Source organism: Caloenas nicobarica, chromosome Z (assembly GCF_036013445.1).
Source record: "Caloenas nicobarica isolate bCalNic1 chromosome Z, bCalNic1.hap1, whole genome shotgun sequence".
NCBI lineage: Eukaryota > Metazoa > Chordata > Aves > Columbiformes > Columbidae > Caloenas > Caloenas nicobarica.
The window spans coordinates 8,135,635-8,160,323 of NC_088284.1; the positions used below are offsets into that span (position 1 = coordinate 8,135,635).

Below are 24,689 nucleotides of genomic sequence, written 5' to 3' on the forward strand. Positions count from 1 at the left end.
ACTTGTCTTCAGGGGGAACTGGGGAAGTAGTGGGGTGACTTTTATTGGGAACGCCCCAGAGGTTCTGTGGGGGAGACTGGTGACCCTTTCAGGACTTGCCCTTCTTTTGTGGGTTTCCCTGAAGCCACCCTGGAAGGAAGGAGGTAGGCCTATGCTGTCAGATTCTTTCAAGGTGACTGAGTTTCCATTCTCCCAGCCCTGTGATACCACTGCACTCAGCCAGGCTGTGACCACCAGCTGCTGGGCTGGGAAGGACCCATCTTCTCCTCCCCCTTGACCTTTACCTCTGAGCACCTCTGACCAGGGAGGGAAGGGCATGAATGGGAAACAGACCTCAGAAGGGTGGCAGGAGTGTTATCAAGGGTAGAAATGTCCTGACACGGTTGGATATGGCTGGAATCCCCTTTCTAGCCAAGGAATCAAAGTTGGGGTATGTGGCTGTTTTCAGATATGGAATGCTATGCTTCTTCCGGCCTCATGGGTTGGCTTGAAAGGCTGTAGCCCCATGTACATCCTCTGGGTCATGAGATACAGTGCTCCTCCTCAATTCACCATGCCAGTGAGGTTTCCAGTTCTGCAGGACATCCTGAGCATCCGCAGAGGAACTGAGCATACCAGAAGAGAGGTGACGATTCTCTGCAGGATGCCTGCTGTAGCAGAAGCATCTGAACCTAGTTTCCCAAATCACAGGTTAGGGCCCTATTTTTACTGCATGAGCTTTTTAACCCTAAGGTTAATTTAACCTCTTTGCTCCTCAAGTTCCTAATTAAGTCTCTCTGAGAGTATGGCCAGTTTTAAGCAACTGTTTCACTGAAACCCACCAAGCTTTAGGCTGCAGATCCTGCACCTTCAATACTAATTAATAGATTAGAATCATCTTACTGTTCTCATAGAAAAGAAAATAGCTTCTTTCTGAAGATCTATGACAGAAATGAGTGAATGACATTACACTGCAAAAAGATGTATGTAGCCAAGGCACTTTCTACAAACATGCACCTTGCAGTGCAAAATTATAAGCTCTCTGAATAAACAAGAAGCTGCATATTCAAGTCACTCTGTTTGCAAACCAGGAGGAGCACCCGTCATTGTGAAGTTAACTCTGAACAGCTTAGAAACATCCACAAGCAGAAGAAGTTGTGTAAGACATAATGTGGCAAGTGATTATCTAGCTCTGCTGAGTGCAAAATGGAGATTTTCTTTGGAGAAGCAAAATCATTTGTACTACCACTGGCAATGATGTATCTTTTAGACAGAGCCTTGTTTCTCTTGCAGTATAGGTGAAACACAAAGGAAAGGGAAAAAAAAAATTAACACTTTTCCTTTAAATGATTGGGAAACAAGGTCCAAAAATATTCACTGATGGCCAAGTAAGCAGTGGGAATGATTTCAGCTGACTGTTGCTATGTGCAGCTGATCTGGTCACCTGGGGTTCCAGATACAGTCAATGGGGAGAAACAAAGGTGTAATTCATCTGCCCAGAGGCACTCAGCTACAGAAGAGGGAGATGAATCTTGGCCTAGGCTCCTCTGCCTTTTATCGCATAGCTCAGAAGAAAGCCTATCTGTATTTCGTTCACTGAATCTGACAAAGGGAAATACCCAAAGCATAGTCCCCTGCCTGCCTTAGAATGTCTCTGGTACAAATACCAGGCTCTTATCTGCCAGTCAGAGTGACCATGGCACACACATGACCAGCCAAATGTCACTCTGTGTTTTGGGTGAGCTTGTTCATGAAGGTCTGGTCAGCTTTGGAGAAACACGGAAGAAAGTTAGCAAAGGCCAAACTGGGGCTGTCCCCAGCCCTTGCACCTGTGTCCATCTCAGTGAAACACTATTTTGATCAGCAGCACTAAACAGATCCTATAGGCACACATCATGGTCATCATTTCTGCAACTGGCCAGTTAAATCTTCAGCTGTCCCCAGGTGAAAATATCCAGCACAGAAAATGAGATACGGGTCAGCACACGCAGCACTGGAGTCAATCCAACATTAAAGATGGATGGATTCCCCCTTCCTCATTCAATTCATTGGCATACTTACTAAAATCACATGCTCAGTGCCTCCTCTGGAGAACAAACCGAAACAATGCCTAGAAAAAAATATACTCCTTAAAGGGGAATTAGCACTGTGCTATAATAGAAAAGATTGTCTAATCACTCCATCAATAGTTACAAAGAACAGGATATCACTAGTTAAAATGTGAAACTGCCTTATGCGGGGTATAATAAAAAAAGGGTAATTAACAATCAAAGGGAAAACCATCACCTTGCCACCAATCTGCATTAGGCTACAAAAAATAATAGTATTCAACTCTAGTACAGCATTTTTTATCTGTAGATCTGCAGGCACTCCTAGCTGGGGAGGCAAATATCCTGTGCCCCATTTTATTACTGGAGAAACCAAGACAAGTTCACACAACTTGTCCATGGTTATGCTGCAGATCAGCAGCAGAGCATTTTTACTTTTGTCTCTTCACAGATGGTGACAAGTTTCAACCTTTGAATGAGAGCGGTGATTTCAAGGTTTTGGTTTAGTGTGTATAAACAGCTAATTTAGCCAATATTTCAATATTAAACTGAACAGTAGGGAACAGGCTGTTCCCTGCCATGGCCTTTGAGGTCTGTTTAATGCTGAGAAGCGTGTCCCGTCTGCTTAAACAACAGCATCAGAGGGTGATTTCCTGGTGGGAGAGAGTGAAATCACAAAAAGCAACAAAACAGAGGTACTCTAACTCTGGAGACAGCAAAGACGTGAGTCACTTCTAAAATCGCTACAGAAAAAGTTTCCTTCTCCACTATTATCCTCAAGTCACACATTACCAGAGGCCGAGGAGTGAACACAGTGAGGTTTCGCTCTCGGCTCATCCTCTTTCCCCCACAAGTTCTCTAAACATCCACCACTGGTCACTCGTGGGGGTTGGATATGGAGTCAGATGTACCTCATCTGGCTCTTCCTACAGCTCCAGGGAAAGGGACAAGAGGCAGCTTCATCCAAGCTGCCTTCTCCTTCACACCAGGAGCACCTTACAAGCCCACTGCAGCAATACTGTGCATAGGAACTGCAACAACTGTGTGCTAGGTTCAGAGTGTAAAATAATTATAGGAAAGTCTAGTTTTAATGTAAGAAGCATTTCCAGCATACATAAACGTTCATCACACTTCTGATCTAAATTTTTTACTCCCGAATGCCTGAAAATATAGCCTGTCTTTCTCATTTATGAGTTTTGTAGGTGCACTGAAAGAAGCAGTACTTTGATCACTTTCTGGGGGAAAAAAAAAAAAAAAAAAGTAAAATTAAAGAAAACATCTCAGATCAGAACTACAGGGAAGGGTTTTTCTCACTGCACTGCATGAATCTTGCTAAAGTAGGGGAGCTTCTCTCCCATGTACAACTCTTCTGGGAGTGTCTGCTTGATTGTGTTTGTCTGGTTAGGAGGTTCGGTCATTTGCTCAGTCCCCACCACAGGCCTCCTAGCAGCACAAGAAAAAAATATTTTTGTCACTGACAGATGGAAACAAATCAGTCTATCCTCTAGAGAACTAGCTAAGCTTGCTGCTCTGGAGAGGGGATCCCCTCTCCTTGCCACTCCACATACACTGATCTCCCATCAGCAGCCACTGGTGCTTTCCCAGACCTTTGATATAAGCAACCCAAGCCATGAAACCTCTCTGCTCAGGAATGTATAAAGCCTTTTTTCTGCCTTATTCATCAAGAGAGGGCCAGAGAATCAAAGGGTAGAGTCCAGCTCATGGGAGACCTCCACAATGAGGAAGGACACATGATGGGGGTGGGCACCATAAGGACCCCAAGATGCAAAGATGCATTTTGCCTCTGGCCTCTGTAGCGAGAAGGAAGGTCAAGGCTGGGAGGTACCACAGGCATGGCAAGCAGATGTCTCCAAACAGATGGGTACCTCACACCCTTACTGGGTCCCCATCCAGGTGCTGGTGCCAGGGGCTGCCTTACCATTGACTGCGTGATATTTTTTCCCTGCTCTCTTTGTTCCAGCTGATGCAGCAGCAAGCCGCAATCATGGCGTCGGTGGCGCAGGGCGGCTACCTGAACCCCATGGCAGCCTTTGCCGCGGCCCAGATGCAGCAGATGGCGGCTCTGAATATGAACGGCCTGGCAGCCGCCCCCATGACACCAACCTCAGGTAAGGGGCTGCAGGGGTGGAGAGGGTGGAGGGCAGGAGAATTCGGCCACATCTCAGAGGAGACTTTGCGCGACATGTTAGCTGACCGGCTCTCCCTCAGCAGGGGTTTACTGAAATGCTGGTCTTGCTGGTGAAGGCCACCAGAAGGGACGAGTGGAGTCAGCCAGATCTTTCCGTGTCCTGGGAAAAGGGGGAAGGGGCAAAGAAAGCGTGTTACCACCTCTTCCAGAGCTAAGGCTGGTTGAAGGTCAACTTCTGTATCATTAAATAGCTGTAAGGGCAAAGTTAAAGTGTTTGTCAGCAGTGTGCTGTTGGGCTACTTGTGCCCCACACCAAGTGGCACACACTGGTGGGTGAGGAGACCAAGAGGGTTGAGACCCACCAGAGCTGGGATGCAACGGACTTGTTGGTGAGGAGGAAGGCTGCTGGCATGGAAGGCACTGGAAAGGGCTCTCAGCCATGACCCTTCCCCCTCAGCCATATCCCTTACATAACTTTCCTTTAGCTCTGAGCACAAATGGTACAAAACATCCCCTAGTGACCTACACTTGTTCATTGGTGGTGCATATAGAGGTCCAAGGGCTGAGCGCTGGTGTCACCACAGCCAAGGTGGCCCATGAGCAGGGACATCTTCACCCAGATCAGGTTGCTCAGAGCCCCGTCCAGCCTGGCCTTGAATGTCTCCAGGGATGGGGCATCTACCACCTCTCTGGGCAACCTGCGCCAGTGTGTCACCACACTCATTGTAAAAATTTTCTTCCTCATGTCTACTGTGAATCTCTCCTCTTTTAGTTTAAAACCATCATCCCTTGTCCTGTTGCTACAGGCCCTGCTGAAAAGTCTGTCCCCTGGGACTTGAAGTGCAAGGAAATAATTCGGGCAGGAACAGGTCGAAGAACAGGTCAAGGATTCAGTGGGACTGATAGTCACAAAATAGCATGTGGCCTAACAGTGAGGAAGTGGTGCAGCAGGGAAAGTGGGACCAAATCACAAAAGAAACAAGAATTTGGAGAGCTTTGTAATATACCACTGGGTCTGGTAGAGGAGAAGAGTACTCAAAGGTACATCTTCAGAGGACCATTTCTAACATACAGGTTGGGACAAAAGGGTCCCTAGGGTGATGCAGATGGTTCCTGTCGGAGGCACTGGCGATGGGACTATGTTCAGAAAAACGTGTGCCTTGTCTGAATCTTGAAGCATCAACCTGTCCTGAAGGGGACCAAATTACCAACTTGACAAAGGTTTGGGATGCAAGATGAGAGGAGTGAGCTATGCCAGAGCCAACTGTAATGCAGACAGTGCTGGGCAGAGCTGGATCTGGGACTCTAGAACAGAATGGTAAGGTACAAAAGGGGCAGCTTTCATTGCCAGACACGTAGAGGTCTGCACCAGCCTTGGAGCTGACAAAGCAGCCAGGAAAGATGCCTCATGGCTGAAGAATGCTGGATGTCAGGGAGATAAGGGACTGTAGCAGTGCAGACTTGGAGGCTGTTCCTAGTGAACTGAGTTCTGCCAAAGAAAACCTCCCCATTCACAGTTTAGTGTCTCTTTGCAGTTTGTAGCTGGGAACAATGTCAGTGGCTACTGGATCAGGTACCTATCTTTTTCTTTGCTTGCACTGGAACATGAGGGGGGAAAAAAAGGGAGACAAAGACAGATCCCATTCTACATGAACTTATGGACACTCAAGGAAAAGTGCTTGAGTCAAAAATCTTATACCACACATTTCGAAATAGATGTTTACCTAACGATAAATGTATAAACAACAAGTCGATGGAGCTACTGCAAATCCAAATAGAAAAGTGGCTTAATTATATGTGGACCCTTTAAACCCACTGCTGGAAAGATTATCATATTTGCATTAGCTAGATTTGTTTTGTGTTGGTGGGAGCAGAGAGAACGTCAAACAAAGACTGCCTGGAATTCAAATGTTCTCAGGGCCTGGAAAGCTGAATCCAGGCTGTAGTTTGTGATGGCCCCACCACAAAAGAGCACAGCCTCTTTTGCATATAAATTAGCCTTGAGAAGGAGCAAGTTCTCTGACATAGGTGTGTAAATACCAGTACATCAGCCAAATTCTGTGCCTGCCATGATATCCAGCACATGGATAATATCACAGTGCTTCTTCAGTGTGAGCTCTGCTCCTCTTCTGGTGTGCCTGGTGCCTTTTGGGGACTGGTAAACTCTTATTGTGAGAATACAGGTGAGGAAAGCTCATGTTTTTTACATGCTTTCCAGAGCACCCATGACTGGTCATTATTGAAAATAAGATGCCAGTTTAGATGATCCTTTGATCTCTTTCATGGTGGCAGATTTTGCATTTGCCTTACAATATATTTTCAATCATGGCGCCAATGCACTTTGGCACTATTGCAGATTTACCTTGAATGGGTAGCTTCCTTTATGAAAAACTTCCATAATGGGTTGTGGAAATGTCCATTGACAATTATTCATTGGGCGAAATGTTTAGACTTTGAAATGACTCCTTGTATTACTACAACAGCCACAAAGCTTGTGATAAGATGCATGGGAAATGTTTCACATAACGTCTGAGAAGCAGGGCTACAACACTAACAGTGATTTCTGAGTAGACAGGAGATATCTGAAGCCTAACATGAATTCTCCTGCTGGCTTTTGTTAGCATTCAGAAAGCCAAATGGAAAATGATCATTCTGCTTCATAGCAGGATTTCCAGTCATTGAAGTATATCTTTGTTCTGACTTGGAATGAAAATGAAACATTTCAAAGTTCTCTGAAAAACAGGAACTAGAAAAAGTGTTTGGAACATTGAAAAAAAAAATGTTTTGATCTTTTCTAAGCAGGAGAAAAATTGTGCTAGAAAAAGAGCTGCGGTAACCCAGGAGTCCTATAGCCTTTGGATGCATTGGCTGAGCACAGTGCCTCTGTGCTGGTATCTTCAGACCTCCCAATCCTGCTGGTTTTCTGTACATCTTGCCTTCAGGAGAGCGGGCTTCTTGGGACATGGCTGTGAGTTCATTCAGGCTCACAGGTTCCCATGAGACCTAGGAAATTAGAGAGTTTTGAATCCTGGAAAATCCAACAGACTAGAGGCAGAATCCATCTCACCTGGTTTTAATGATACAAAAGTTAGACATCCACTTTAAACTAGTCACCTGGATTGCCTGCAGCCAATGGCAGTTCCAGTGGGTAATACAGACCACAAAAATTTTATTCTGTTTGACGCCATGTTGATGGTTCACCATCAAGAGTCAGGTTGATCTCACACAACAATCCATAATTGCGAGGCAGTTAAATAAACATCTCCGAAAGTCTCGTTCAAGTTTTGCATTTCTGTCTCCATTGGTATAGTCTGGGTGAAAAGTGAGTCTGCAGTGGGTCTGCCACTCTGTTAACCACACAGAGGAGCTAGAAATGAAATTTCATTTAAGTTTTCTTCCTTCTCTTCTCTTTCTTTATGTGGTGCAGCTGCAGCAAGAAGTCTCAAACCAGGGATGAAATCCACAACTGGCATGCACCACCACCTTTTGTTGCCTGCGGTGGCGTTATGCCAGTTTTACTCCAACTACAGATCTAACCTCTCCAGAGGGATTCTTCATGAGAATAAAATTAAAGAATTGCAATGAATATGCCTAAACTTCCTCAGACATGGACAAAATAGCAAACGCAAATCCCTTGTTGAAGTTTTAGAAAAAAATACTTACACTGTCTATGCAAATAAAGGAGAGATACAGAAAATCAACTGAAATTTTAACTAGCCTTTGTGATTTGCAAGATGATGGCATATGCTAAGAGCATTGCCTTTGGACTTCAGTTGCCACTGCTGGCTCCTGTACCTCCACAGAGGACATTTTTAAAGGCCAACACCATTTAAATAAGCAAAGGGGAAGCAGACGCTTCTCTGCTCAGGGTATAAGAAAAGAGATGAAATATTGCCTGCTTTTTGGGCGACTCAAATCAGAACATATTAGAATACCTCATGCATCTGTATTGACTTTCTTAAAGCACCAACACAGATTTCAGTAGTTGTTAAAATGTGTTGTTGGACGAGCCCATCATGAAATGCTGCTATGGTGAAGAAAATTTCTGCAATTGGTTTAAAAAAGAGGTTGCTGCAAAAATGGTGTTTTCAATCAGTAGTACACCCTGACACAGAAAGATATTGCTGAATATAAGATAGTTTAACTTCCCACTTGCAGCTGGCAAGAGAAAAATATTATTTCATACTCACTGAAAACTCATTTTTGCTCCCCAAAAACATCCTGAATATGTTGCAAGAAGCACAGACTTCCCAGTCCTTTTAAGCATATAAGGAGCAGACAATGAGGTAGCAGAAGGATTTAATTGTCCTCTCAGAAATTTAAGAATTCTGTCAATGTGTGACAGGATCCCATCCAAAATGTAAAGACTAAACTGGTCTTCTGAAATAGCAGCATTACAATGCCCCACAGGATGCATCCGGGAAGAAGTGGAGGAATATGATTCCTTGAAAGAAACAAATCTAACCCAAATTTCCCCCCTGTTGAGTGGGAGATCTCTGCTAAAACTCTATGAAGCCAAGTTTGGGCTAAACACTGACACTAAAAAGAAAGTACCACTGGCTACATTTAGGCTGCAAATCAACTTGCCAAACCTTTTAGGGACCCCTGGCGCTGCAAAAGTTCAAAATGAGTTTGTACACAAAGTATATATTCACAAGAGAGTGCAGACAGAGTAGTCCTGGAAATCAGTATGCCCACAAAGCTGACATCTCCAAAGAGAAACTGAGAGGAATTGCTGTAGGAAGGTGGCACTGAAAATTTAATTCTGTCTCTAAATGATATCTAGGAAAGACATGTCTTCTTATTTAGCAATTTAAACAGGTAATACCCCAGGGAGAAATCTGAGAAGGGTGATATTTCTATAGTATTCACCTGCTTGATGTTAGCTGTGGATCTAGTCTAGTGATCATGATGACCAAGCAAAAGCTTCCTTCTGTTGAAGAAAGCTTTGTAAGCCTTTGTTCAGTGCTTTCCAAACAAAGGACCAATGGTAGCCCATCCCTTTCTTTGCCTGACACCTTGGGAGATTTTTCATTTCTTGGATTTCCAGACAGTTTCTGTGTGGTGGTCACAGCTGTCATGCCAGCAGTTTTCTCTGTGTAGTTATTGCTTCCAGTACTCACCAGCTCTGATTTTGTGTCCTCCCCACTTGCAGGTGGAAGCACGCCTCCTGGCATAACTGCACCAGCTGTGCCTAGCATCCCATCTCCAATCGGGGTGAATGGTTTCACTGGCCTCCCGCCGCAGGCTAATGGGCAGCCCGCCGCAGAAGCCGTGTTTGCTAATGGCATCCACCCTTACCCAGGTAAGCCAGGCCAATACTGTGCCCACAACCTGCTCCCCCAGTCTTAGGGAGGTTGTACACATCCACAGGTTTTGTCTAGCAAGAGCCACCCCAGAAGGATTATGCCCCACGGCATCAGGGGTGGCTGTAGCATTGCTGTAGTTAGGTCTCACACAGCTACGGTTGTTACACAATTAAATCTGGATGGTGGATATAAAGAGCATGTCAGAGGTGGTAAATTTTTATGCTGAAGAATTGAGTCCTCGTCTGCTGGACGACTTGTCTGGTGAATACAATAAGGACATCCAGCATGATTTGATTTCGATAAAATTTGATCTGAGGCCTGACCAATTTGTGCTGGCATATCTCCTAGCAGCACTTCCAAGGGTCTTGCTCCTGCCTATCCTTGAGGCAGCTGTGCTAAGCCTGTTTGCTTCTCCTAACACATGCTGTAGGTATCTACTGGCTGGGATTCCTTTGCAGATGGATGGCTCTAGGAGCACAAGTCCAGAGGGTCCACTTGGCTGGTGACCCAGACTTCTCCATGTCTCAGACTATGTCCACAGGCAGCAGGCACTGGTCTCCAGATCTCTCACTGCATCCAAATCCTGTTGCCTTACCAGGCATGGAGACAGAAGCTCCTTTAATATAGCCACAGAACAGGCTCAGCTTCAACCTTTTGTGGCACAGCACTGGAGAACTGCTGCCGCCGAGATTCATAGACTGTTACTAGCTTGAAAGATGTCAGCACTGAAGAAGTGATTTTGCAAGCACTAGTAGTCAGGAATGAATGAAGTTAAAGGATACCTACCTGCCTCTATACCTGCATGAGCGGAAGTATAGACACTCTGAGAGTGTAATCATCAAGGACTCAGGAATTTACAAGTCCTTAACTGTACACCTGCATTTTTTCAGCATCCTCAGGACTTCTCCTGCAAGCTGTACTTCTGCTAGGAAGACATTCCTTACCATTGCTGGACACATACTCATAATAACAGTCATAAAAATAAAAACTTAAGTAAATGTTGCTAATTGATCCTAGCCACCAGCTGTCAAAGGAGTATTTTACTCTGGGGGACTCATAGGTTTGTCTAGTCAGTTAGGAAATCAAACATTGAGTGAGATGCTCCAGCCAAAAGGTCATGAAAGCCCTAAGAAAAAAATTCTTTCAATCTCAGCCAGTCCTCAAAACTCAGAAGACTCAACATCACAGTGGACTTTATGATCCGTAAGAAAAATACCAGATAATGTAGAAATACAAAAGTCTTACCTAGTTACTGCTCAGACAATGTCACCAAAACAAACAAAGCAACAAACAAAGAAACAAACAAAGAAACAAACAAACAACCCTGTGAATGTAGCAAAGGAAAGCCCAGAAATATCAAGAGTATTGAAAAAATAATTTTATTTCCCACTTCCTCACCTTGCATTTAGCCATGAGTTCAACTTCAAGATCAGTTGAAATCAAGGGTCTTACTGTGCTAAAAGTTAGGCATGTGTATACATGTTTGTAGCAGCTTAGAGGGATGGGGAGGTCTTGGAGTGTTACAGAGGCATCCAAAGATTGGAGAGTGCCCTCAGTGTACTCAGTGAGCTCAGCCACAGCAGCAAGAAGGCACCCTGCTTTTAAGGTTATATAAATATAGCCATCTGTTCCACTATCCATCTAAGTATCTACCTGTTTGCCAGTCTATTATCTCTGTTTATTCATCCATTTCTATATCTATCTTTTTTCTGGTTTATCTAGCTCCTTTTAGTTAATCTTCCATGATCCATTACTGCAGATATCAGAGAAAATATGTTCTTTCTAGGTGAATCTTAATGACTTGAGCTTTTGTTACTATCTCCAAATATCCCCATAATTAAAGAAAGCTTTCAGTTAGGTATTTCATCCATGATTATATAAAAGTCAATGGTCTTAATCTGATTCTCTCTGAGTTCTGGAGAGGCTTGCTCAGTCACAAATTCACCTTAAGTCCCTGAACAAACACCAACAGCCTGACACCCTGAAAAGTTACAATCATCCCTCCTCCACTTCACTGCAGGCAGGGAGGCTCCTTTCTGCTGGTAAAGCTGATATCCAAACCGTCTGCTTTATGTAAAGTTTGGATTTATGTCCATGTGTCTTCAGCAATACATTGGTCTTTCTCAGTGCTCAGCTTCCCCATAAATTATAGCAAAGGTTTAAAGGGAACAGTGGCAGACCAAACCCCCACTTCTCATTGTAATTCTGCCTATCCCCACTAACGAGGAAAGCCTGAAAGTAAGTTCCTTTGTGGCAGTTTGAGTGTAGGACACATCATGTGTTTGCTCCATATTGTTCTTTTCCTTCTAATGAGCATTTATGCACTCTCCAAAACTTTACACCTTGCCACGGGCTTTATTGAGGCCTAAAACTTAACAACATTAAAAAAAATAAAAAGTATTAGACATCTGTATGAGAGCATCCACAGTTACATTAGACTGGATAAAAATGAAAGAAGGACACAAATCTTCATGCTTTATGATATAAGGCAGCCACTAATTGCTTGGGGCTAGAAAGAAATTTTCATCACTGGACAGCTTATTTCATCATTGTTCATTATGGGATTTTTTTCACTTTCCTCTGTAGCATGTTACTGGCACTGCCCTGTGGTTCTGCATGTCTGCATTTCTAAATGCAAGGCAGAAATAAAATATTAAAGCTGAGCATGCAAGTGCACTTACATTATAGAGACGAAAAGAACATGCTAGTCCCCATCCAAAGTCAGCAGCTTCCAAACAACTTTCTTTTATGGAATATCTCTCATTCTGAAAGTGGCCAAGAGTGCTGCAGTATTATGTACATAACCATAGGCTTGCTATGGTTATGACTTGCCATATATTGTTTAAAGCCTGAATTTTGCTCTCAGATGCTCTTTCGTACTCCACAAAAAACTCAAATGTGGGTTCACACCATTATATCCTGCAGCAGAATGTTCTTTGTTGCCTGAAAATAGCAAAACAAGACAATCAGAATCTGTACAGGCATGACATCCACATCATTCAGACCCAAATAAATCCCATTAATTGTGCAGTTTCTCTACATGTCCACATTTGTGTCTAGCTATAATATTTTTGATGCTGCATCTTAAGGACTCCAGAACTTGACAGTCTTTGCACTATAAAAACTGGTCCATATCATGTAACTGTATTTACTCTGTAGTTTCACCCTTTTTTTTTTTTTTCTGTCTTCCCATTGATCTTTTTTTTAAGATTCTCTTTGTCTGGAGCAGGGACACACAGGGTATCATTCGAGTCAGACTACTGAACCATCCACAGCTTTGGGGCAAAGGCAAGAGTAGGTCTAATGTCCCTGCTCACCGGATCTCTGATCACATCCCCAGTCCCTGCAGGAATTCACTTTTTCTGTGGCTCTGGCCAGGCTCTGGATCCATGCAGTTGCACTAGAAAACCGTTCCTTGCAGGCATACTCTTTACAAACCATGCTTTCACCTTCTCCAAGCTCGGCCAGCACATAATGCCTCACAGTGCACTTCTTGGCATCGACAGAATAACAAGGGAGTAAATTTTTCCACTAGTCTGGGCCCCTTTGGAGATTTGGTCTTTTTGTGTGTTAAAGCCTGCCCTTTAGTCTTTCGGCTTGCAGAGCTATTGAACATGGCAATGTGTCACAACACATAGTGGGGACAAAGAGCATAATTTGTTGTGCTATGATCTTGTGAGTCACTGCAGCAGCACACGAGCATTTGCCATTTCCACTACAGCCATAGTAACAGGGATTACACTCTTCAGCCAAAGCTTCTTAGACACCCAGAGCCCAGTGCCTCTCTTGTAACAGCATGTGATGTAAAATAACGTTGGAGACCATCTGCACCAGTTTCTGCTGTGTCTCACGGCCATCAGCACTCTGCTCTCTGGTAACAGGTCCTGCCCTACTGGATTCCATTCTGAGGGGCTGTAAAAAATGCTCACTCCAAAAATAAAGCCTCCTTGGGAAGAGAAAGGGAGGGAGAGACAAGAAAGTGGGGAGAGAAAAGGGCAGCAAACCAGAGAGACAAAGGATTGTCTGTCAAAGATCAGTAAAATGGGGGAACTGGATGAGGCACAGAGCAGAGCCACCAGGAAGGAGCGAGGACTGCTTTGTAGTCTTCTGCTCAGTGATGTGCCCAGGAAGAAACAGAAATATACCCCACGGCATCCAACGGCTCCCAAACAAACTTCTTGCTCCTGCGCCAAGGGATGTCCAGCCTGACCAAAGCCAGGGATCGATCCAGTGATACAGCAGCTTTGTGGAGCCTTAGATGGGGAATGCTTTCCAGGATGATGAGTTCTTCAGTGCATTTGGTCTGGGTTTAGGTCACTGAGGAAAACAAAACCAAAGTTGCCCCAGTAGCTCATAATACCTTACAAACGTGCTGCCTCCTTTGCTGTTCTCAGGCACACAGTGGTTCTGCTTCTGCCTGCCCACCACTGCCAGGACTAGCTCTACCTCCCCCCCCTGCAGACACTGCAGATGTCTCCCCACTTCCCTTTTGTTACATTGTGGGTATGTCTGGGCTAGCAGGGCAGCAAGCTCCACTTTAGACCTTCTTTGGGCTCTAGCCCTCCCTGGAGAGGACTAGCTGTCAGTACCAACGGGTAGCCAAGCCTTTATCCCTACGTGTTTCCAAGCCACTGCTGAGATTGGCCGTAGAGGTGTCCCCCACAGGTGAATTCCTGTGCTGTAGAAACTCATGTCTTACGAACTGAACCGAGACCATCAATTCATTTTCTCTGGCTCAACAAAGAACTATCAGGCAGTAACGAATTTTGCCCATTGCCAGCAGAGACAGAATTCAAACTCCATCTGTAATTATTATCATTACCCAAGCTAATTTTGTAGGGGAGGAGTTGCTGGCATGTTAATATGACAGCCTTATCTATTAGCTTGTCAATTAGCTAGCAGCACTGATGATGGGCAGACTGCTGCTCCAGGACAGCCGGTCCCAGGATCAGTCTCGATCATGACAGACACCATCCAGGGACATTGGGCATGATCAGGGCTTCACTTGTTCTGGCAGAGAAAGGGACTGACTTACGCCACACCTGACATTTTGGCCCTGAAAGGTGTCAGACAAGAAGAGTTTAGGAGGAGATGAATCAGGAGAACAGAAAAAGAATGACTTGCATGCACCTGTAGAAAGTCCAGGATGACAACAAAGCCACACAGCGTTCGGTCCAGACATACGCCATGCCCTAGAAACGTACCTGGCTCAGCGGCCCTGAGGCTAAGTTACTTACTGCAGGAAATCTTTGGATGCATTTGTTTGTCCACCCTAAATCTCTGAGTGAGAACTTTCCTGTTCATATTTTGTATCAGCACTTCCAAAAAATGCAACAGTGAGCACGTGAAACATCCTTACAACTAGGACGCATTTATTTGACCCATTTGTAACAATCTGCCACATGCCATAAACAACACTTTACTGGTAAAATAAGTAAGTGGAGGAATGCACTCATTAAAAATATAATAACAAGTTGCCATCTTCGATTGTAGTCTAAGCTACTTTAACGATGCCATGTACTTCTAACAATCATGCTGCAGCCATAATGAAGGAGGTTTTTTAAGACAGTTGTGGGAGCCTTTCCAGAGTCAAAGTATTTTCTGATCCGGAAGAAAGTGTATATGTAAATCAGGCTTTGTGCTGATGTTTTCAGAGACATCTGAGTGAGTTAAGACCCTGAGCTTTATTTTTAAAGGTGGCTTAAACTAAGCTCCCCAAAAATATGGAGTTAAGTGCCTTAATAGCTTTTAAAACTTGACCCAGACCTATGTGTTCATGGTCTTAGGCAAAGGGAGAGAAATCTGGTCATGACTCTGTTGTTGAATTAATATCTCACCTTGGCCAGCCGCCTCCACCTCTCTGCATTTCTGAGTCTTCTGCCTCTGTCTTGCTTTGTCCACTGGAAGCTCTTCATGGCCAGCAAGTTTGCTATTGTGTGTTTGCAGAGCATTCATCTCAGCTGGGCTGCTGTTCGGGATGGATCTTGGAGGTGGAACTACTAAGAAAAAAATAAAGATAGCCTTGATTTCCAGTGATAAACTATGTGAATTTCATAGTAGGCTCATTTGTTGTCCCAAACGAGTATCTACGATACCTGGGGGTGCTACCAAAAGGCCTTTTCCAATTAACAGGGTGGTGCAGGGGGCACAAACGCCCTGGATTTTTTGGCTCCTTTGATGTGTAAGAGAAGAGACAGTGGGACAACATGTCTTTGATTGAGTGGTGTCCAGCCCCTAAATGGCAAAATGAGACTACAAAACACAGGATAGGTCTCTGGTTTATGCTGGATCAGCACATTCTTTCTGTTATTGCAGTTATTGTTGTGTCTGAATACCTAATTAATTACAACAGTAAACGCTGGCTTCTTTAATCACAGCATCAGCTGTCCTAATCAATCTTAATAATATGGAATCTGTACTATGGCACCCATGAATTTTAATCTACATAAATTTCTTAAGACCTCTAGCAAGCTTGTTGTACGAAATGATATAATTATGGATATAGATTAGGGCTGTAGAGAGTGATTTAAATTGGATTTAAGGAGAAGGTGAATAGAGCCCTCCCACTCATTTATTTATTTATTTATTTATTTTAATCCTGGCCTTCACATAGATTTTTGTTGTTGTTGTTATCATCACTTTATGCCCTCCTTCCCCCACAAACAACTGACCAGTGCTGCCTGTTTTTGATTACTCTTCTCTCCCATCCACTCTCCCAGAGGTAACAGTGGCCAAGCTGCAGCTCTTGAGAGAGGTGTAAAATACCTCTGGGACCAGGGACTTTATCTTACACTGAGCTGGGACAGGGACAGGCACACTGTAGACAGAGTCTTAATCCATGCCCCACCAAGGGTATGTGTTTTGATCCCTTTTGATGGCTCAAACAGTGACCATCATCCTTTTTCCTCACCACCTCCACTGGCTTCAGTGCAGCTCCTCCTGATTTACACCCTTGACCATCACAGCAGACTCCAGCCCTCTGTCTCCTACAACTGTTTTCCCCTGGGGCACTCATATAACAGCTCATCTTGGCCAGAGACTGTAGCCGGGTTACTGGCATCTCAGGAGAGAATCTTTACAGAGCATCACTCAAATCGATTTTGTTTATTTTTAACAATGTGCTTCATTCTGCCACCTCTATCCTTTCATTGTCTGACAAAAGTTAAATGTCGGGCCTAACTTTAATGGAATGCCCCTTTAAAAAGTTGGATTTCAATCTAGATATCAGTAGTAAGAAAGCTTCCTGGTGTTAATTTTAAAGCACTGGTATTTCATGCTGACTTGAGAAATCATCCTTGGTTTTTGGCATCAGGCAGAGGATTTAGAATGTGACATTAACAGATCTACTTTCTTTGAAGGTCTTGGGAGTCATTTCTTGACTTCTGCCTAATGAGTAAGTGCTGCCTTCGTTAAATTTATATTTATGGCTATATAGTAGGTCATTGGCTTGTTTTATGTCTCCAGGTTTATGGAAGGTTATCTGCCATGGTCACCTTGTGGCATCTTGGCCAGGATTGTCTTGTAAAGACACAATTGTATCTGAGCAGGATTTTTCCCATGGAGATACAGAAATGATCAAATTAATATAAAGGTGATGTCCAGGGATAAGACTCTTGCCCTGAGCTGCCAAATGAAGTTAATATTAGCATCTCTTTTCACAGTACACCTTTAGTTTACCCTGGCAAGGCCAGATACTCAGCTTCTGCAAAGCAGCAAGGCTACATGGACTTCAGCAGGGCTGACATGGTTGACAGTTTTCCTCTGGCTTGTAAGGAGACTCTCTACTTCTTTCACTTCACCAGCTGATCCTCAGTGTGTACATTACATCACATTTAATCTCTTAAATATCTGTACATTGGATGTACAGTTTCTATGAGTCTGACCACAAGGAAAGCTATTTGAAATGTTATCTATGAACACATTTGGACAGATAGTCACTTGTACATCCAAGGTCTTTTGATGATGTTACAACTTAGAGACACGCTAGTTCTGGTCCAGAAGCCCCTGTAAGGTTCTTTATGGTATCCATGTCCCTCCTCTAGTGCCTCCTATGTCCCTAGAGCTCTTACCAGCCCTTAATCAGCCACAGTGGGCTTCTGCCTTGGCACAGACTGTATGCTGAGGAGCTGAGGTCTCCCTGTGCTGAGACACAGAAATGATTAATGTCTCCCCATCACTTTGAATTTTAGCACATGGTGTGCTCTAGCCTACAGTTACATGTAGCCCCTGGGGCAGGCTGGCTCTGTATTGTGAGCCCTTCCTGCATCTGAGCCCTTGCTGAACTTCTCAGGGGTCATTAGTATGTAGGAGGGCTGTCACTTTACTGGTCACAGCATGGCCATGACTTCCTCAAATGTCCAATCTGTTTCTTGAGATTTCTGGATAGATACCAGCCATTGGCTTCATCCATACTACAGCTGGGAGCTCAGGCAGTTATGCCCTTTGCTAGGTTTAATTCATCTGGCAGAGTGAGCAGCAGCCTGAAGATAGGCTCGTGGCTGCCCAAGCTACCTTGGCTTCATGCCGAGGCACCCAACCGGCCTTAGAGTCTGTGTCCCTCCATCTTTATAGGCTGTCTTGGCCAGCAGGGACACATCCACTGTTCTGAAGTCACGTCTTCATTTGCTGAGTAAAAACAATCTTCGAGCTAAGGAAGATGAGTTCTTCAGTAAGCAAAGGTCATCACTTTTGGTTTTAAGAGGTGCCAAGTTAAATTCCTGCAGGTGGTGACTCGCCACAACTGCTTTTCCCAAACAACCAATGGAGGGTATGAGACTACAAGTAAAACACAGAGCCCCAAGCTGAGGGTTGCTCCCTCCCCATGCTGTCTAGTCTTTCAGCTCAGAGATGCTTTCAACTCACTCTATTTGAAGAACATCCAGTGACAGTCGGATTAGGATTAGGGTCCTGTGTGTTAGACCAGCCACCTTGTATCTTCTTTACCTCTGAGTAAATGATTCCCAGCTTGGAGCAAAGCTGACTGGAACCAGGGGACAGTCTTCCCATGGGTTTGCATGTTCTGTGAGTCGGGAGGAAATTCCCTGTGTGATCTACGGCATAAGGCAGCCTCCCAAGAAAGAAACACATGGTTAGGCACTACCCTTGTTGACAAGTTGTTATGACTCAGGAAAATAATGAACTCTGAAAGCTTTGTGTGGGAGGGAAAAAGGCTGCATTTAGAGGCTGGTTGTCCCAAATCCTTTAAATAAAACATTTGCCCAGTTTTAATATTTACTCTTAAAGGTGAACCATGATTTTCAATGTATATTTTTCTAAGCAGAATAGCTTAGTTATGATGGCCAGAGTATGGCTTCAAAGGCAGGCGAGATATCCACAGCTGGGATAAGAAGAACAGCTCTGCAGCGGTCCAGGTGGTCTGGCTCAGGACATAGACTCAGATATAGCTGGGAGAGTGGCCAGTTCCCACATGTGCCCACTTAAGGCAAGGAATAAAGAGAGGACCAGAGTCAGATACTGCTCAGTGACTTCTCTCATACCAACAAAGAGGCAGTCATTGCTAATTGTCAGCATGACAGAGAGAGAATGAGCATACCTGAGTGCAGCCTCAACTGGAGAGGAAGGAAATGCTGTGAATGTAGCTCCTGAGCAGCAGAGACAATTTCTTTTTCTAGCTCTGTAAACAGATGAGTGTAACCAAGGAAGGGCAGTTGCCTTTGTGGCAGACAAGGTAGATCATCCCCTTTATTGTAGACTGCAAAACCATAGCTGTCTTATAAAGATTTACTCCCTTTATCACATGTCCCCTCACCTTCCCCAGGAGATATTTTCTACCTGACAGGACCTGGTCATTTTGGGCGGGTCCAAGTTCACAGAATCACAGAATCACAGAATGTCAGGGATTGGAAGGGACCTCAAAAGATCATCCAGTCCAATCCCCCTGCTGGAGCAGGAACACCCAGGTGAGGTTACACAGGAAGGTGTCCAGGAGGATTTGAATGTCTCCAGAGAGAGAGACTCCACAACCCCCCTGGCCAGCCTGTTCCAGGCTCTGGCACCCTCACTGAGAAGAAGTTTCTTCTCAAAGTGGAACCTCTTGTGTTCCAGTTTGAACCCATTACCCCTTGTCTTACTGTTGGTTGTCACCGAGAAGAGCCTGGCTCCATCCTCATGACACTCACCCTTTATATATTTATAAACATTAATGAGGTCACCCCTCAGTCTCCTCTTCTCCAAGCTCAAGAGACCCAGCTCCCTCAACTTTTCCTCATAAGGGAGATGCTCCACTCCCTTAATCATCTTTGTTGCCCTGTACTGGACTCTCTCCAGCAGTTCCCTGTCCTTCTTGAACTGAGGGGTGAGAACTGGACACAATATTCGAGATGCAGTCTCACCAGGGCAGAGTAGAGGGGCAGGAGGACCTATTTCAAGGTTATTATGATCCATTTTCCCAATGGGGTGTGGGAACTGGTGTATCACTCAACGTTTCATAGCCATTCAGTTTTCTTTTGGAGCAATATGCCTAACTTTCTGATTTTAGATGAAACCAGTTTTGAGCAGAGGTTAAAAAGAATATTTAGTTGCTTCCTTCTTCAGCAAGGCAGAAATGAGTGGAAACACTTTTTATATTTTCCAAACACTTTTTCCAGTTTCCTGGAACATCTACTCTTTAAAAATACAGCTTTGCATCTCTACCATGCTTTCCACTGATCTCTCACAGGTTTTAAGGTATTGTCCTCACACCGTTTTTAAGGGGGTGAAAATCCTTACAGTAGGGCAGTGCTTTCCATTTCACATACACACATATTGAGGGACCTGCCAAAAGTCAGCTAGTAAATCAGACAGACAAATTCCAACCTTAAGACTGAGATCCCACTTATTTCTTCTTCTTACTACCCCATACTCAAAGTCCTTGTGATCCAGTAATGGCGACAAAGAACAGAAGCTTCCAAGCCTTAGCCAGCTAATTGGTTTTGTCCCTTCTAAGTTTTGTCTTCTCAGCATTCCTCCTTGTAGTTTGGGGAGAAAAGTGCAAGACCTTGCAAGCTTCCATCATGATCAACGGTGATCTTTGAAATTAAGGTTCAAGCTGGTATTTGCACCTGTAAGAAAACACTTTGCCCATATTCCTTGGCTTTGTAACACGTTTGCCAAGCTCCCCCACACTTTGGCCTACAGTCAGTGTCTCTCCTTGGATAGGTCAATAACACCAGATTTCCTTCCAAGAGGCCCATACCTTTGCATGCTCCTAGCCCTCGCCTCCAGCCACACCTCTGTGCTTGTAGGAAGGAAGAAGGTGGGATGGAGTCAGGAAAGTGGCAGCTCCCTAAGGGATCATCCTATAAGTAAGAAGCTGCAGAGACCGCGTAAATGTAGAACTGTGCAGAACCAATAAATACAAATTAAACTCATAACAAGAAGTGAAATATTAGGGCCAAGGTGACATTTGGACTGGAGGTTCAGCCAAGCTTTGCTTTAAATATTTTATTGCTGCAGATAAAGAAAGAGCTTATCCAACACGCTCCTCTCTCACTCGCTCTCTTTTTTTCTCTCTCTACCAACCGAAGGGGAAAAAGAAAAAAAACATCTTAACTAGCTTTGGTTGTATTTGAGCTAGACTTCAAAGTTTCACAAAAATAAACAGTTTTAGGGGGGAGGAATGCACACTTGTAAAGAGAGAAAACGCACTTTGAAGCCAGCAAGGGACTGCATGCCTTACGCAGAGATTCACAGCATCCTCCCTGGAGCAGACAAGTGATGTCCCCCTCCCCTCCAAGCAGCATCTCCTCTCTCACAGGGGGCTGCCTGGCAGCATCACAGTCCTTCGAAGAGATGTCAGGATGGCAAGAGCCACTTCTTTGTTCTCTTCTCCTTACTCCTGCTATGCGCCCGTTGTTTTCTGCTCTGATTGAAAGTTTCATGCGACTGTAGCTGTCACCAAGATCTGAGTTTGCACAGCACCTAGCACAGTGTCAGTCCTGGCTTAGGATGAGGCCTCTTTGGGATTGATTACAGCAGTGCCAAAAATCTGCATAATCAGAGGTGAGCTCGGGAAAGGAGGGGAGAGGTTTGCTTTCCCTTTGCTCAAAAGTCCCACAGCGTGATGGCTGGAGGACAAAGCCCTCCTGGCCATCATGGGGGGCTCTGTGCAGTCCTGTTCATGGGGTGAGCGAGCCGCTTCTCTTCGGGGACCTTCAGCCTGTGGGTCTGTCTGTCTCACACCACATATTGATGAGGGAAGAGCAAGGAAGACTGCCTGTCATGTTTTAACCCCTTGATTCCCTCTCTCTCTTGTGTCTCCACAGCACAAAGCCCCACTGCAGCAGACCCTTTGCAGCAAGCCTACGCTGGAGTGCAGCAGTACGCAGGTCGTTAGTATTAACACTTTCTCCCAATAAACCTTTCTCTTCTCTAAAGCCTTTAATCTCTGAATACACCTAAGGGGGCTGGGGAAAGGGAGGTGTTTGCTGATAGTAGGGTGAGCTGGGGGCCACAGACTCTCAGATTAAATTTGCATTTCTTGTGAAAACAAAATATAAAGCACAGGGTCTTCTCTCCCCTCTCTCCCTAAGGAGGAATCCTCCTCCCTTTCCCCAGGGAAAGTCTTCCACTCACCTGTACCTCGATGCAGCTTCATTGTAGGACCTGGTCCATTCTGCTTATCACAGTGCACAAGGGCAAAATCGGGCCATGGATTTGGAGGCCAGTTTCTGTAACAGGTCTCCTGAGTGCTGCAGTGAGGAGAGGAGATGAGCAACCAGACCCAGCAGAGCCACTGCTGCTGTGACTGGCAGGGTATGGTGTGTCAGCACCTACCTATATTTTAGGGTATGTCTACACTGGCCATACCCCAGCTAGTTAGTTTGAGGCTTGCTTAGGAGCTATGCAGACATACTCCTGTCTCCCCAGCAGCTTTCTCCATGGCTCCCAACGGGTCAGCCTCCACTCGCCTCGCCCTGCATGCTGAGCAGCTCCTTTGCAGTTGATGGACTGACACCAGCCAAAGTGACCTGGTGCAGACCACGACCCCACCGTGTTCAGCCTCCCCTCCCGAGGTGTCCATGGCCAACGCTGTGAGGAAGCTGCCACCCCAAAGTCATTATTTCCTGTGGTAACTGGAGCAATCATGGGCTCCCGCTGAGGAATGGCTATTATCTCATGTCAGCACTGTATCTGGAAACTTAATTTAATTCTTCATGTAGGGCTTCATTTGCCAGTGTTTTAGTTATTGTCATTTATTGCTCGTGAGGTTTGATAGATGGGAAGCAGCTCAACCCTTTGAGCTGTTAATTAACCCCTCTGCACACACATGACCCCTATCCCCCTCTCTCTGGGCTCGCAGGCGACCCGTACTCTGTATTTTTAGCAGCAAGGCACATCATCTACCATCTGTGGTACTGAATGACTCCCCTTGTCTGCTTGATGGGGAAGCTGAGGTGGGGAAAATTGTTTAATTGCTGCACACTCTTTCCGCTGTGTTTGTGTGAGAAATAGGAAGTCTCTACAGCCATTAAAGAAAAAGTATATCCGAGACTGTATGAACAACTGTGCATATACAGGGAAGAAATAGACGTGTGAACTGTTTTTATGAGCATGTGAATAAATCAGAGTGCAAAAGAGATTTCAAAGGGAAATGCATGCATGCACTCTGCACGTGGCTGTCAGCATGGGCATCAGCACGCTGGGCTGGTGAATAAATGTGTGGTGCCATCTGGGATCATTACGCATCTCTGCTGGGAGAGATCTCAGCAAAGACGCCCCATTTGCACCAAATAACTGCTCCCAGCATTATTGCTGACAAAGCTGAAGGGAGGATGGGTGCTCAGGGCCATGTAGTGCTACCTGGAGCACTACTGTGGTGCTCCTGCCACATCTCAGACTGTGTGAGATGGCCCTTTGCAGAGCCAAACTGCAGGGGGAAAGCCCACCTCTAGCTTGGTGTGATGGTATGGAGTGAAAGCTCCTTGCTTCCCAGCACTGAAGTCTGTCCCTCTTTCTTCTCTCCCCTATAGCTGCTTATCCTGCTGCTTATGGCCAGATTAGCCAAGCGTTCCCACAGCCACCTCCCATGATCCCACAGCAACAGCGAGAAGGTGAGTAAAGAGGCTGTCCGTTCTGGCCCCAGCACGCCATCCCCACCACATTGGTTCCCCTCCTCATACACCTAGAGAGTATACATTAAATGCCCAATTGCCTTGAATCCTTGGTCCACTGACTCCTTTCTCAATTACCATATGTGCTACGACATCACTGGCACTAACAGGAATATGCAGGAACACCCTTGTGGGGAATCGCTGCTGAGATCTCAGTCCCCAGGGAAGAGAGCACACTGATGTGCATGGGCCATGGAAAGACCTGCTAGCAACAGAGGCAATAAGGTCCAATGGGGGTCTGTGTTAGAGACAAGCAACAAGAATGTGGATAAAATGCATTTGCATTGGAATAAAGAATGTAATAGGAAACAAAGCACTGGTGGGCCTTCATTAGAAGCCAGTAATGTGATTTCAGACATCCACTATTTAGAGAATGGGGACCTGATGTTTAGAGGAGCTGATCAAGTCCTTTCAGGTTCCTTCGATAATCTGGAAACAGAAATCAGCCCTTTTAGAGCAAAATCTCTACATCAGGATGAGATGAATCATATAGTAAAACTACATATTTTTTCACAATGTCTTTGAGAGGTAACTGGACTTCACAGGACAGGATGGCTGCACTGGAAACATGAAAAATAAAGAGAGGTGGATCTCCCACTATCGCATGTAAATACTTTGGGAGGTATCCTTGACACGTAGTGTTTTGGACCCAAAGACTTGCCTGAATGAAGAGGCAAGTCTCTTATGTTCCCTTTAGAGTCATTGGGGAGCAGTGGGATCCTCAGAGACAACCGACTCAGGTAGTCCCAACCATCATCCAGGGAGTCCGCTGGTCTCTTTTGACTAGAAGAGGAGACTGCTTGCCTGAGTGACACGTTCATGTCAGGTGCTCCAGCTTAGGGAGGAGACCCTCATTTTAAATAATTACATTTCAACTTTTGTCCTCTATTAGATCACTAATTCAGATATATTCTATGTTATACCTGTTATTACATATATATAATGACATTTAATATTTTAATCTAGTGTAACAGTCAGAATGAAATGAATCAAGATTACACTATCAAACTAAAACATTCTGATGGCCTAGAACTACTTTGGGAAGAAATCTCATTTTGTAAGAAAATTAGAAATGTCGGCATTTCAATCTAAT

The 24,689-nt window shown here is 44.8% G+C and overlaps 1 protein-coding gene across 47 annotated transcripts in view; it reads left to right on the forward strand.

The window, feature by feature from the left end:
- The window catches only part of CELF4 (CUGBP Elav-like family member 4), a 691,562-nt gene that overhangs the window by 640,424 nt on the left and 26,449 nt on the right, over positions 1-24,689 (forward strand). For 18 of the 47 annotated variants that reach the window (XM_065657466.1, XM_065657477.1, XM_065657502.1 and 15 more), the window contains 4 exons: positions 4,009-4,156; positions 9,332-9,481; positions 21,749-21,814; positions 23,456-23,536. In XM_065657466.1, coding sequence (XP_065513538.1) covers positions 4,009-4,156; positions 9,332-9,481; positions 21,749-21,814; positions 23,456-23,536 — 445 coding nt within the window. Of the gene's footprint in view, positions 1-4,008; positions 4,157-9,331; positions 9,482-21,748; positions 21,815-22,085; positions 22,092-22,668; positions 22,674-23,455; positions 23,537-24,689 lie in introns of all 47 variants that reach the window. The other 29 variants (XM_065657475.1, XM_065657497.1, XM_065657480.1 and 26 more) reach the window with 4 other exon arrangements.